Source organism: Chiroxiphia lanceolata, chromosome 1, assembly GCF_009829145.1.
Source record: "Chiroxiphia lanceolata isolate bChiLan1 chromosome 1, bChiLan1.pri, whole genome shotgun sequence".
NCBI classification, from domain to species: domain Eukaryota; kingdom Metazoa; phylum Chordata; class Aves; order Passeriformes; family Pipridae; genus Chiroxiphia; species Chiroxiphia lanceolata.
In genome coordinates this window covers 61,527,604-61,542,706 of record NC_045637.1, presented here as the reverse complement: position 1 = coordinate 61,542,706, position 15,103 = coordinate 61,527,604, and the positions used below count along the sequence as shown (strand labels likewise).

The 15,103-nt window shown below is 36.7% G+C and overlaps 1 protein-coding gene across 3 annotated transcripts in view; it reads left to right on the top strand.

Moving 5' to 3' along the window:
- MBP (myelin basic protein) overlaps positions 1–15,103 on the top strand; it is a 115,739-nt gene that overhangs the window by 16,703 nt on the left and 83,933 nt on the right. For all 3 annotated transcript variants that reach the window (XM_032706144.1, XM_032706226.1, XM_032706308.1), the window contains exon 2: positions 11,395–11,469. In XM_032706144.1, the coding sequence (XP_032562035.1) occupies positions 11,419–11,469 (51 nt within the window). In that variant the 5' untranslated portion in view covers positions 11,395–11,418. The remainder of the gene's footprint in view (positions 1–11,394; positions 11,470–15,103) is intronic.

Sequence of the window (15,103 nt, the reverse complement as noted above, 5' to 3'; positions counted from 1 at the left end):
GTATTGCTGGTTTTGTCATTTTGTTTTGTTTGGGGGTTTGGTTATTTTATCCTTTTTTAAAGTCAGTTGTCAGTGTATGAACAGGTTCAGCAAAGGGTAGTCCCTCTCTGCTCCCCACCTCTTTGTCAATGCTTCAGGTACACTGTTAAGAAATATGGATTGAAATATCCTCAGGCAAAAGGAGTGGCCTGTGTCATTTGGGGCTGTTCTGCCATGGTAAGAACCACACCATTCATGAAGTCTCTGAAATACAGTGGTCAGGCTCTTGCTTTCTGTCTTGAACACAGCTAAGTTTCCTACTCTCCTCTACTTCTAGCAGAATCCTGCTCTTTTGATGTTTAGAAGCACTCTGACTTTCAGTTTAGATTTATACGTGGGCAGCATGTATTTCTTCTAACACCACTCATTTTGCTTTGCTTTACTTAGGCTTGACAAGTCAGGGGCTTTTGGTCTTACCCCTTTATAATAGGTTCCTATTGCTCTCCTCATCCTTGCATCTGTTCTAGTGAAAAATTCATGTTGTTAAATACGGCTGACTGGAATTGTACCTTGTATTCAGCTGATGTTATGCTAGTGGCTTGTGTGATGACATTAATTCTTCCCTATCTTAACTGGAAATGTCATGATACAGTCTGTCTTTTTTTTTTTTAATCTATTTTCCCCTGCCAGATCACACTGGTGACTCACAGTTATCCTGTGATCAAGCCAGACTGATCTTTCCCTTCAGTATCTTCTAAAATGATCCCTGGTTTCCCACATCCTGTGTGAGGGTGCTAATCACAAGCTTATTATCTCATGGTATGACTGACCTTCTGCTATAGCTGTTTAAAAAAAAAAAAAGGCAGGGAGTGGGTTGTTGCAGTGGTTTCCACTCTGTCTTGTGATAAGCTTGAGCCTGATAGTTAGCATTTTCCGTGTCTGAGACAAAGTTGGCTGAATGAAGACCTAAGATGTCAGAGAAATAACCTCATTGTATATTCATGGGGTTTGGTGTAAAATCATGTGAAGCTGCTTGGCTGTGTCATCGTAGCTGGAGTGTTATTTTGCATAAGTGATGGCAGAACTTGATGTCCATGAAGCACTCATAAAATAAGAAAGGAGGCATGTGTTGTGATTACAAACCCCAGCATTATGTAGTAGCTGAGTACGGGTTTTCGGAATGACAGGTCTGGATTTAATTTCCTAATGTCTGCCAAAGATTCTCAAATGGACTGTAAGTAATTTTTTACATATTATCTTTAACTTATCTCTGCCTTTGTTCTGTATCTGTAATGTGGGAGAAAGCTTTACCTCCTGGTCACGTGTTTTGTCTGCTTATGTTGCAAGACCTTTAGGGAAGGAACTTCTTTGCTGTCTTTGCGTGCTGTCTGGAAACCCACTCTTGGTTGAAGGCTGTGGACCCTGTCATGAATGATGATGTTTGAAACATTTTCTTCTTTTAAAAATATTTAGTTACCAATAAAAGTAAAATAGTTTACAAGTGCAGCTTGTTCAAGAACAAGATATTCTTGTGATTGGTGCTGTAAATATTATATACAACCTTACCTAACTTTTAAACATATAGGGGATTTGAGGTATATTTTGATAACAATCTTTGGAAGTGAATGCACTGCTAGTCTCCATATTGAAACACATATTTTCTTACTCCATTATTTGGATATGTTTCCAGGTTTTATTATCTTTTTCTTTTGTACACTGAATATGATGTGAATGGTGAACTGCATTGGAAAACTCTGCTGAAGAAATGAGTGGCCTGTCACATTCTCATCCTTTTAGCATGAAATAAACAGTCTGGTTTTCTTTTTAATGAAAGAAGGGGAGATAATAGCCTTGTGTACATTTCATACATTCTCATGTTCAAATGGAAATTTTTCCCAGTCATTGTTCTCTTAAATAGTTTTCAGTAATGACTGTTTCTATATTTGCTTTGTACATACCCTGGATAAAGGTTAGGAAAGCAACATTAGTACATGGAATTTAAGATTTAGATAAAATGAGACAATGTTCAAGTATGAGGCACGAGTACTTGAAAGCATATTTGAAGAAGCACATAAGTAAAATAATTGTGTCACGGTGCTGTTTCTCATGCAGATTTCAGCTGCTGTTACTCATTAATTATTTAAAATTCCAAGTGCGATAACTCACAGCTTAGTGACTGTAACCTGCTGAGCCTCTGACCTAAGCAACTAAAGCCCAGAACACCTGGACTAAAATTTAATTTGAAAAGAAGATAAATTGATTTATTTATTCCTCAGATATACAGTTCTCCTTAGCAAGAAATAATTTTGCTTTCTCTTCTCAGAAGGGAAAGCAAAACAGCGTATCGTTGTCAAAGAACATCCCAGACGGGTGTCAGAGTATCTGTGTTTCCAGATAGGTATTCCTGAACACAGAAAATTGCTTCTATACAGCTTTCTAAGTTACTTTGTTCTTAAATTTATTGATTGATTTAAAACCAGAGGAATTTACAAATCCTTACTTAAGCTTCGTGAAGTGTCACTTGCAACTTCTATTGCAAACCATTTCAAACTGGAGAACTGTCTTGTTTGTATTTCTGCTACTGGACTGCAGATAAATGTAATCTGTTAGGAGGCTGTCACATGAACCTTGAACCTTGTTGCATGTTTTAAGCACGCTTACAAATTAAAATCCTGAGTCTCTATCAAATTACTTCAAAAAGTACTTTAAGAGCATAATCTCATGCATGAACCCTCAGACAATCTAGTTAGTAAAAGGGAAGGCAAAAAGAATTGAGAAATACAAGCATATAGTTAAGGATGCATTTTTTTAATGTCAGAAAGGAAAGATCATGTTTTGTGCTCCTTTGGCAGTGTGTTTATGGGAAGGGAGAGCTATGACTACAGTAGTGGATTGGGTCAAGAGGGAGTCAACTTGGACTATGGTGAAAGTCAGACCCTTTTGTAATATCAATATTTATGCCAAATGTAACAGAGGAGAATTTACAGGAAATCCAACTATTGGTTGATTTGTTTACAGTATAGATAGCTTATATATGAAGTCAGAAGAGAGGGAGACAAAGGGACAAAGGTTGGGCAGAGAGAGATATTTTTCTTGTTTGGTTTTTTTTTTAATTGAAAAGGATGTAGTGGTTCAGTGTTATCTCACAGCGCAGTTAATGCTGTCTAAAGAGGGTGAATCATCTTCTTGTCCCATCTGTCAGTCTACTGAATATGAGAAGAGCTAGCATACAATGCCTTTGATTCATGCATGTTTAGAACTGCAGGTGTGCATTTTGTCCTCAGTCTCTACAGTGTGTTAATGAAACACTGATCATCTGTTCACTGGGAAACTTAGGTGACCTACCTCACTTTAAAAGGGAGAATATACCATTCACCATTTGGAGAGAGCTTGTTTTTTCTAAGCTGAGAAGGGGAAAAAAAGTGAGTTTTCAAATATATCTTGGTTTTATTCTCTTGATATTTTTTAAATTTTCATGGAAAAACAGATGTTAGGTCTTGTCTGTTTTCAGAGTACCTTAATCTCAGAAACTGAAAGTCTCCAAGTAACAAATACTTCTCTGTATAGTTTCTCAATTGCTCCATGCTTTTTTCCTATCTGATACTGATAAGATTGTTGCTTTGGCCTAAAATTCTCCATGATTTGAATTTAAATGTCATCCTTTTTTCATTTTTTTCTGGTTAATACTGCACTTATATTATATATCCTTGTGTATTGGTCTATATTTTTAAAAATTATTTTAGCATTTGGTATAAATGTGTGACTTTTAGTTGTTGACTCATTGAGGCCTAAAGTCGAAGTTCGCAGCTGGGGGGGGTGTAGTCTTAAAAGAAATATGGTACTTTAGAAACTATGATGTTGAAAAATGATGGTCTTGGGAGTCTACTGAATATCTTTACATACAATGAGGTTATGACATGTCTGTGTTCTTAGACTTTCTCTATATATCTTTCTCTGTCCTTTTATTTATTATTATTATTTTCATTAGAGAATTGATTTTACTGTAGTATCAAATTGTTTGTCTCTGGAGCATACAGGTGCTGAAAAAAAAAAACCCCAACAGTTATATGTCTGGTCCTTTTCAGAGGGTTGGAAAAAATTGGTCCTCGCTCCAAGGTTTTGTCATGCAGACCTAAACAGTTCTCCAATATGCAAAAAAATTACCCCCGGCCTATTTTGTTGTGGTGTTGTGTGTAAGTGCCTATATGTAGCAAATTAAATGAACCTGTTGATATTAGTGACTGAGATAAGAGTAGATAAATCAGTCTTAATTTCATAGGAGGGCAACTTTTCTCTTTTGGTATGCATTCAAGGGGCGCCTGTGTTAGTGTACGTGTGGCCCTCTCTGTTCCCTAGACTGGGAATAGCTGTGAGGCACAAGTATCTCAGCAAAGTCATAGAGGACATACAAGGAGATCCATGTTTAGTCAAGATCCTGGGTTTTAGGTACTCTAGTAGAAGTGCAGCAAGCACAGGGAATGGTGCTTGGATGTACTGGGTGTATCTGTACTTTGCCCCAGGCCTTTGGGGTCGTACCTAGTTCCTCCATCAGATGCACTGTAGGTGATTAAAGAAATTTCCTTATGACCCAACAGGTGCATTGACACAGAGTTCACAGGGCTCCACTAATCTTAGTGTTTTGAAGACAAACAGTGAACATGTGACTAATGCCAAATGATTAAAATCATTGATGATTTCCATTTGTATAAGGGAGTGTAGATATCAGCATGTGCTATGTGACATTAGGTGAGCACTTTTCTATTTGGGAAGGGAGGTAGAAAAGCCCTATTGAGAAATTTGTTTTCAAATTTTATGCTTTGTTTTTCTCAATGTGTGGGACGAGGCTGCTGGTGTTCTAGCAAGGAGAGTGGGGTGAGTTGAAGGAAGAAAGGAGAAAAGTCTAAGCTGTAGAAAATAAATATATGTGGTTTAGCAATTTCATTGTAATTTCACTGTTGTCTATAATCAAGTTTAGACTATGCTCAGCTGTGCTGAGGCAAGATTCCTGGAAATCAAATGCTTTTACAAAAAATAATATGCAATAACCTTCTTGTTGGCAGTAGAGGAAAATTGTAATCAATGCAATCAGAAAACATCTTAAATCTTGTGTTCTATCTTCTCTGCTCACCCTATGGCAATTTTAGGAAGTGGCTTTCAACAGCATTTTTTTCTCAGAAGATATTCTTTCTCAGTGTTGTAGCCTTTCTCATGTACCCTACTGTTGCAGAAAATTGCAGAGAAAATTAAGTAAGTTTGGTGTCCTTTGCAATGATATATGAGGTATATGTAAGTTATTGAGCAATTGTGCTAGCACTGGGAAGTACTTTCTCAGATAAATGGTGTTTCAGAACTTAGCCCATCTCTCAGCGGAGTGGTTTTCTAGGTCTAGGATCCTTGCTAAGGTGCATGCAGTTGTCTGTAAACATGGAAATTGCTGTAATGTCTAGACGGGTCAGTAAGGGCAGGACTCTGATATGCAAGGCACTGTACATGATTAAATATATCTGAAAGTACTAAACTCCTGTTGACTTCACTGAAATCTTGGTTTTGATAGTTCATGATGAAAATGTGTCTCGAATAATGTATTTTTCTTTCATGAAGGATTTGTCAGAGAAATATAATTGTGGATGTCAAAAATGAAATAAAGTTTGATCTAGCAAGAATTGCACACTCACAATAATGAAATATTAAATCTGCATTAAACAACAGTGAAACTTGTGAGGGATATAAGGCACTATATTTTATTAAATAATTTAACACTTGAATTAAGAGGACAGGATTCCTAGGGAGCAGTTTGTCCATGAGGCAGGTTACTTTTGTTAAGTGGTTACTCACATCTGTCTCTGAAGTGTCTGACTGTGGCTGCTGATGGAATTAACTGCAGGCCACTCATTCATGCCTGCTGGAGGTGTTTCTTTCTTGGTGCACTGGAGTATTAGGTTACCACCACGAGGGAATTCTGAAGCAAGAGATGAGGTGTGCTCAGTGTCTCAATCTGTTTTGAAAGAAGGCTGAAGTGAAAGGCTTCCTTGCAAAGATGCGTATCACACTGAGAGCCTAAAAAAGCCACTCAAAACTGGCAACCAGTGCTGTGCAATGTGTCAGCTTGCTTCCCAGGAACCTACATAACCTGGATCTGACACTACAAAAAAAAAAATCTTTTGCTTGTCATTTTACTGACTATGTTTGTAGTTAATAGTTTACATTAGAAGGCTACCAAAAATAGAGAGAAGTTGCACATTTCTTAAAAGAAATTACACTTGTCATTTTTCCTAATAAGACCTGGATATAGTAGTAAAATACAATATTTACAAGTATAAGAATAGTCATTAATTTAGCAGGAAGTTTTAAGTAAATTCCTCAAATATTTTTTTATTCTATGATTACCCTTCCCATGTGTGAGTAAGACTAGGAGCACTTACTAAAACTATCTAATGTTGTAGCTCTGCACTATTATCCAACAACTGTGATGAATATGTATTCCTAGACAAGGTAGTAATTATGTTCTGATACTTGTAAATATGTAAGTCCTTGCATGCCTTTATTATTATGTGTAGTTCTCTTGAGTCATAATTAACGTGTGGGAAGATGTAAGATCATATTTAACAATCCATTTGCAGCATCCTATGATAGACATACAGTAGTCGATGCATTTTAATATGAAGTAACCATTAATGTTCAATAAAAGTGGTCAATGCAGAATTGTTTACAGACTGGTTTGACTCCTGAATTACAATATCACTTATTTAAAGTCTGATGACTGCATGGATGAACTTTTTTCAAGCTCCCATGAGTGAATAAGGAAATGGTATTTTGCATTTAAAACAGTGTAACCTGCAGAAAGTGATACCATTGCACTTCTTGGTATATTCAAAACGTTTAGAGTAGCATTTTTCTGTCTTTCAGTGAAAATTCTAAGTCATAAACTTCTTTATAGTAGAGTGTGTGTGTATGGGAAGATGATTAGAACTTCTTTTTTAACCACAAATATCCATTAATTTCAAGGCAGATTAGAATGAGCTAAAAAAACGATATGGTGATACATGATTCTAAAATTTTTAATCAACTGTGCAGATGAAGATAAGTTACGTGATCCCAACATAAGCGTATTTTTGTAGGTATGTGATGTGTTTTTCCATGCCTTTTTGTATTTTTTCTTTTTTTATTTTGGGTTTGGCAACAGCAAGGAGAAGTTTCTCTCCTTGGATAAGGCAGTGGTGTTTCTGTAGTTGTTGCTGGTTGGAATACGGGTTCCTATTGTGAAGAAAGCAGGAACGCTGGTCTAGGTTTCCATCAGGTCACCTGTTGGGCTGACTCCGTAAGAAGGTAGACTGATGTGAGGAGACATTTGATTTCCTTTCCCCAGGGCAAAATCCCGTGACAGTTTTTGGAATTACTTAAAGCAGCTGGCATAGCTGGAGTTACTGCTGTATCAGTCATGGATTGGGAAGTGCCAGGTCATGGCAACAGAGCTGATTCAGCCAGGTACGTGATTATAGCATGGTGCTGAGGTGGCTGGGTGATTGCTGGCGGTGCCTGCAGCAGCATTTCACAGCTTCCTGCATGAATTCACTTAGTTCACCCAAAAGAGTTTTTGGGTAGCAGAAGTTTTTCCAGCTTTTAGTCTTGTTAAATGAGTTTATTTGTGTGGCCTGTTATTTTCTGAGCCTCTCAGATGGTTTTAATATGAAACCAACAAGTCTTGATGGGGACTTCTGTAGGGGAGCTGATGATGTAACTGATCACTGCAGACATGCATAGTGTCATTCTGTGACTCAAGCTCACGTGCAAAATCTTTCATCTCACAGGATTTACAAAATTTGCACATAAGGAAGGTTTTGGATAAATGCTGTAGTGGTCAGAAGCTAAATCTCACGTGCAAGCCTATTTTGGCAGGGTGTGATTCTTGTTAGATTCAAAGAAGATTACTGTGTTTCTACAATACTTCTGTGTTTTCATTGTTTGGAGCATCGTGACTGTTCTTGTGGCTGTTCATCAGTGCTAAAGCATGCATGGATTCCTCTGCAAACAAGCATGTTGATCAGTCAACAGACATTTGTTAGTAAGTGCAAGAAGCTGTTTCTTCTCTTTATAGAGAGCTGCTTAGTCTGGCAACCTGTACATTGTGAAGGTGACTAAAATGAAAATATGAGTCTTTTTCCAGCTCAGATGTTTTGAATAGTTGGCTGCAAGTTTCTACAAGGGTTGAAAAATTAGTAATCCCTTTGAAGTCAGTGGCTCAACTCATTGCATAAAGATTGGCGCAGACAGAAACTGCAGTGTGGTCTCCCTCAGGACAGTAACAACCAAAATCAGCATTTAAGTTGTAATGTTTCAGGGTGTACTTGCATGATGAAGTGAAAAGGACCCGTGTGCCCACTTTTTAATCAAGTAAGGCAGACTTCTGCTTGAGGCTGAAGTGAAAAATTAAGTCTTTTTGCTGCTGTAAATGCTTGTAATGTTTACAGGTTTGTGTATATATACGGTTTCACTTCCTAGTCAGATATCTTCAGAACAGTTGGCACTATACAATTCCTTTCATAATTCATGTCAGATTGGAAGCCTTTTTTTTTCCCCAATTATTACTTATAGTTTTCTGCATTTAATAGGTAGCATGAAGAATTCTGTAGCATTTAGGATATCCTTGCTAGGAGCCGGTTGCTTTTGCCTCTTTGACTAAAAAGTGCTACATAAGGAAGTAATAGTAGGTACCTGTAGTTTACTTATCTTCCTTTTAATCATCTGCATTCATTTATGCATGAAAAAAATGAAGTAAAATCTAGTTGCATTACTGTTAGTGTCTGGAGAATAAGAAGGGGTTGATCATGTGAATTTAGACCACATGCTGTCCCTCTGATACATTCAAAACAAGAAACGAAACAGAACTGAAAATTTACAGGCTTAATCGGTGCTATTAGTTTCCAAGCTTTTAAGTTTGTTCCTGTAGAGAAATGTAACACTTGGCTGAGATGTAAGTGTACTCTTAAACCACACTCCTAAACTTTGAATAATGTTGTACATTTTCATTTCTCCAAGCTATTTTTTTTCCTTTTTTATTACCCTCCATGTGTAATTTTTAGCGTCTTGCTGAAGGAATTATGCGCACGGGAATCAGGAGCGCATGGATTAGCCATTTCATACGCTTCTCTGTTTCACAGAATGTGTTGGGTTGGAAGGGACCTTAGAGATCATTTAATTCCACCCCCGATTTGATTGGGTTTCATTTTGTTTGCTTGCTTTGTGCAGACTTGTGAGTGGAAAACTGGCCTTATTATTTTCAGGTATCTACAGCATGGCAGCATAGAGGTTTTCATTACTTTCACTGGGCAGCAAATGATTTTTAAATATTTATCTAGCTTAGTTTCACAGCCTAGCTCTTCTGTATCTGATATCTTTGTCTACCTTGGCATTGCAGGACTGGGACCCTGCTATGCTGAGTATTTTGTGGTACAGGGTGATTGTTCCTGGAGTGTTACTCCAAAGACACCAGGGAAACTAATAGGAGGCAGGAGGACACTGATCACAGTTCAGGTTTGCAAGTGTACATTGGCTTCATAATCTGTGTACTTAGACATGTGTTATAGATCAAATTTGATAGTTAATTTTTTGATGAGTGGAAGAATAATACATGGAACATGCCTTTGTGTTTCTCTGTAGACATTTCTTACAGTTTTGTATTCCACTCTCTTTTCCTTATGTTGTGAAACAGGTAATGAGAGGTGAGCTGCTGCTCATAATTTGTAGAGGAAAGGCTGGTTTGAGGAAGTTCAGCTCTGAAACCCAGTGTATATGAATTTATTTGTATTTTTCCTTGAAAATTTTAAGAACCTCAAAATATGTGAATTGATTGTTGGTTGTATTGATTTCACAAATTAAAAAGATAGGGTTGCTGTGGGTTTTTTTTGGTTGGTTGGTTGGTGGGTTTTTTTCATCTTTTATGCCATAGACAGTGCTGTTTAAAAAAAAAAATCTGTTTCCAATTTGTCAGTAAATTCTACCTTGGGTACATTTACCGAGTTTGGATGCTTTTTAATTTTTCTTTTGTGAAAACTTAGAGGTGCGTATTTGTGAGGAATTATTTAATTGAATAAATGTAATACAGTGTGTGGCACTTTGATTTTAGAGCAAACTGAATTCAGTGAATAGTCAAATAAGCACTATAGGCCCTCAAAGTCTGAAATTTGTCTTTGGGTGGGGGAGTGGAGTGTCTGTGTGAATAAATCTGTCAGTCTCTCCAAAATTTGCAGTAGAGATACAGTATAAGATTGCTTTTCAAAAAGTTCACATTTCTGTGATGAAAAGTCATAAGTAATCAAAGTTTCTATCTTTAGAATCCTTTTGTACACAAATCAGTGCATGTAGATGGGGGTTGTAACCACATAGATTCTACTGAGCATAACTGGTTAACAGCTTATTGTTTTGCTTCATGCATTTTCTATCATAAGTCCAGGTTTTTTTAATTCCAGTCATAAGACTATGCTTAAGGAAGTAATTTATCCCTCTGATAGCGAGAGCATAGTGCCAGGATTTCTGCTGCTAAAGTTTGATGGCATATACTTCTGTTTATTGCAGAGTAATAAAGTGTTACTGTTAGCACCAGAAGCTGAACTTTATTACTGAAAATTCAGTTCTTGATTCTGAGAGGAAAAAATCCACTTGGAACATTTTTTGCATGTTGTTTTAAGTTTCTTGACTTTAAATGCTATGATGCACTGCATTCATGTCAGCTGAAGGCAGCACCTATGTGTAAAATCCTATACAAACACATGCTTCTATGAGAAGAAATATGTGGCATAACCCCAAGTGTGCTCTAAAACCTGAAATTTGAGTGTTGTGGTTTAACCTACGTGAGCTCTCTTAAAGCTGAAATACAACAGGATGAGACAGAAAATACAAAGAAAGAGTTGGCATTCCTTGCTTACATGTTTGTCATGAAAGTGGGAGCTGTAAAGAACTTATACATTCTAACCTCCACAGCAAGTTGTTGGCAGTTTAGTGTGGTGCTTTTTTCAGTAATTGCTGTTTATATAATGGTAAATGTGAACTTACTTGATCTTTTATGGAAGTTTGCATTTTCAGATTATTTGATACATATTGCATTGTTTTGTTATTATAAACATAATATCAAAAAACAGGTCTAGTCTTGTTTTATATACAATTTTCACAATGAACATTTTTAGTTTTTTAGTTTTCTTTTTAGAAGAAGGTAAGCTTTCTGGTATTGCTTAATTTGCAAAATAGACCAGATAAGCATATTTTTATTCCTCAGGATCTTTCACAGATCTTACCTTGGACTGTAAAAAATGCTTATTGTATGAGAAAAATTTCTTTGTTATGTGTCAGATGAAAAATTAATTAGTATTTCTGTGCAAATGTATTGGTTTCAAAAATGCTGTTTTGGTTTTATCTTTTCAGAATTTCAGGTTTTGGTGATCCAGCATGGGGAACCATGTAGGAAAACGAGAACATAATGCTGACAAGTCAACCAAGGTAGGTGGAGAAAATTGTAGAGATGAGGCTACTTGAGAAATATGTATGTTATGAAATATGAGGGTTTTTTAGAGCAGTTGTTTACCAGATCGCTGACACCATTACTATTTTGTAGTTGACACTATAAAATGAACACCTTTTTTTGAAAGATGATGAGATCCTATGAGATGATGAAATCCTATGAAAAGATGAAATCCTGTGAGATGTGGCCTAATCAGGTTTTCCTGTACTGGATTTAATGAGAGATGTGATCCCATGTCAGATCCACAGCTGATAATAGCTTCTCAGTCATGGTGGAAATGAATGAAGTGATCCTTAGAAGCAAGATATTGTAGAATTTTTAGAGTTGGTGAGCCAAGTTATTTTCTGTGCGTTGACTGTTTTCTATTTCAGCAGTTACTGGCTTTATCCATAAGAAAGAAGCTATATAGAAACACATAAAATAAGAGGATTCTAAAGGAAAAGACTGTCAATCTGAGGAGATACAACTTTAAAAATCTCCTTCCCCCCCAAAGAAATATGAGAACTGTCAAAGTGTTCATTAAAAGTTCATATTTGTTTTCTAAGCTTTTGCTGACACTGTTGTGTTTTCTGCAAATAACGTGGTATTCTGTTTGGCTTGTGATAATATCTTGTTTATTTATTTTTCTATGTTGTACCAGAAGAGATTTCACACATATCCTAAAACAGGACATCTTCCCATATATATATATATATATATATATATATATATATATATATATATATATATATATATATATATATATGTATAAATGCTGCTTGTTGCTAGCTGTTGCTATCTTCCCTCCACCCATCCTCACCCAAAAATAACAGTTTACAGTCAAAGCCCACACTGTATAAAGTTATTGCCCTTTGCATTGGACAGATGATGTAAACAGATAGTTCTGGGCTTTTTCTGAAGGAATGTGGGTATTTTGCATTGCTGTGGCAGATAAGCAGCTATCCCTAGAAGGTATACAAACTAGAATTTGTACAGTTATCAGTTCTTTGCCATCTCCTTTAGGAAAATACATAAGCACACTGGAAGGAATAGGGATAAAACAGCAGGAAGACAGGACAGCTGGCTACATATGTACATATGGTTTTGTTTTGTGTTGGTGCAGTATTTTGTAAAATGGTTTTGTGGCCAAAGTTTCGGTTTTAGTACAAACAATAGTAGGAGTCCCAAGTTGTTGTCCTGTGGTGACTTGCCCTTTAGAAAACTGTTGTGCAGCAAAGTGAAATGTACCAAACAGGTGCATTTAGCCAAGTATTTTGATCCTTTCCTACTGTGAGGTCCTGCAGGTGTGATATGGTAGGTTTACAGAGCTTGATGGGCTGTAGTGCCCTACATATGCCCTGATTTGGTACTTGAGGACAAAATTTGGTCAGAAAAACACATTGTATCTTCTCCCACACTGTGGGATCACAGGTGTTTGATTCATCTTCGTGGCAGATGGGTGAGTTGTTGGGCACATGGGGCTTCAAAAAGCTAAAGATTCTTCAAATTGTAGCAGCCTGTGCAGTAGGTGGAAGGACTATGGTGGTGAGGAAGAGTTAGGTGGCCTTGAGTCTTGCACTTGGTGTGTAGGACAGATCCACAAGGAAGTGGTTTGCTGCAGTTCTTTAAAATTCCTTCTTTTTCCTAATTAGTTCATGGAGAATACTTGATTCTGCAATCAAAATAATATTCATTTACCAAAATTCTTTTTTGAAGGGGGAACTTATTACTGTAGTAATATGTTCTGTCCCTCACTCGTCCTTCTAGAGGGACAAAAATTGAAACCCCAAACCCCTAAACTTTCAAATTAGCAATGCTTGATCAAAATCTCCCTTTATGCACAGTAATATCACGTCACAAGAAATTTCAAGGCCACAGATTTAAAGTCAGGAAATAGATGGTTAAGGTGCTACTATGTATTCCCTATAGGTACTCAATCTTGATTCAGTTCTTACAGGCAGCATTAAAGTTCTTCTTAGTGGTAGTATTAACCACGTCAGACTTTTTCTTTCCCTTTCGTTTTTTCTTTTCTTAAGTTGAAGTAGCTTTTTTGTTGTTGTTCAATATAGCTGTAAATTAGAACTGTCTTCCCGCCAGTCTTCTAGTATGGTATGGGAGACAGTTGCTGAGGCTTTCAGAGACTACAGCAGAAATGCTGAACTGCCCCTCCTCACTCATAGCGATAGAACTGCAATGAAAGAGGTGAACATCTCCTCAAGAGTCTTTCTAAACTTCATTACTTTCCCACTTCAGGCTGTTTACTATACCTCCTTTCTCAAACCTTTAGTACCAAAGAAAACAACAGAATTTTGTTGAATTTCATTTTGTTGAAGTTCATCTTTGAACTTTTGATGTCAAGTTTCCGAAGACGGTAGTGGTTCCAGAAACGATAGACCATTTCTGCACAGAGCTATTTTATGTGTAGTGACATTAGAGAAACTGTTGCCAACTGCAGCTATCATAATTCTTGGTTGTTCAGTAAATGTCCTGTAATACAGCAATTACTGTGGGGTTTGTTTGGGATTATTTTTAGTTGACATCTAACTTCACTTTACTTTAGTAAATTTGACTATTTGAATTACAAAATTAGAAATAGATTTCAGAAAAGGAACTATTTCATCAAATACCTAAGATGATACCAAGATGCTTTCAAATTAGGAAATTTGCAAAAGACAGTAAAATGGCTTCCCACGCTGTGACACTTCTTTCAAAATGTTGTTCTCCTCTTGATTTATAAATATGTCAAGCTACAGCGATTATTTAATAAATAATGAGATACTGTGAAATTAAATGAATGCTTTAAAAAATAATTGGTCTATTTGACCTAAATAATGTGTAAAAGTGTTTACAAAACCCTTATGTTTTACTCAAAGCAATAATATACACCATCTCATTTCTGTTGGGTTGCTTTCTCTTGTGTTTGATGGATCGACATCCTTTAGAGTTTTGTAAGATACAAAAAACCTATTCAATGAACCAGTAATTTATCTTTTCTTTTTACTTTGAATGGTTCTAGACTTTGCATCTGCTTAATGCATTAGTAAATGTGTATTTGTTTACTTTGTTCTTAGAGTTAATACTTGGGTTTAAACTTTACATAAATATATCTAAAAACAACAGCAAAAAGAAAAAGGGCTATCCTTCATGCCCTGAGTTTCTTCAAGTTCTCAGAGACCTAACTGTAGAGGAGTAGACAGAGTAGACAGTGAAGTTTTATTGGTTTTTGTTCAGAGCTGTAGTTGATCTTAGTTAATTTGGCATCACTAAGCTACAAAGTGCCACAATCTCTTCTATAATGACTAAAGCTGCCTGTGTTACAACAGCAAAGTTCGCTGCTACTCCTTATTTTGATTGTCTTCCTCAGAGAATTCTGCACAGCACATTACTGCCATCCCAAAATCTTTGAACCTGAGCACCTGTCAAAACTGGCCCTTAACTTCATTGATATTTTGGGACGAGGGGGTTGGAAGGAAGGTTTCCAGCATTGTCCCATTTCTTCCACAGCAACTATCAAGTCCACCTTGTCCAAGGAGCCTGGTTTCCATGGTCACATAGTACTGTGGCAAGCGTGAAACCAAGCTTGTGACCTATAAAGAAAGATCAAAACCCATGGCCCTGCCATGTCAAGGGATT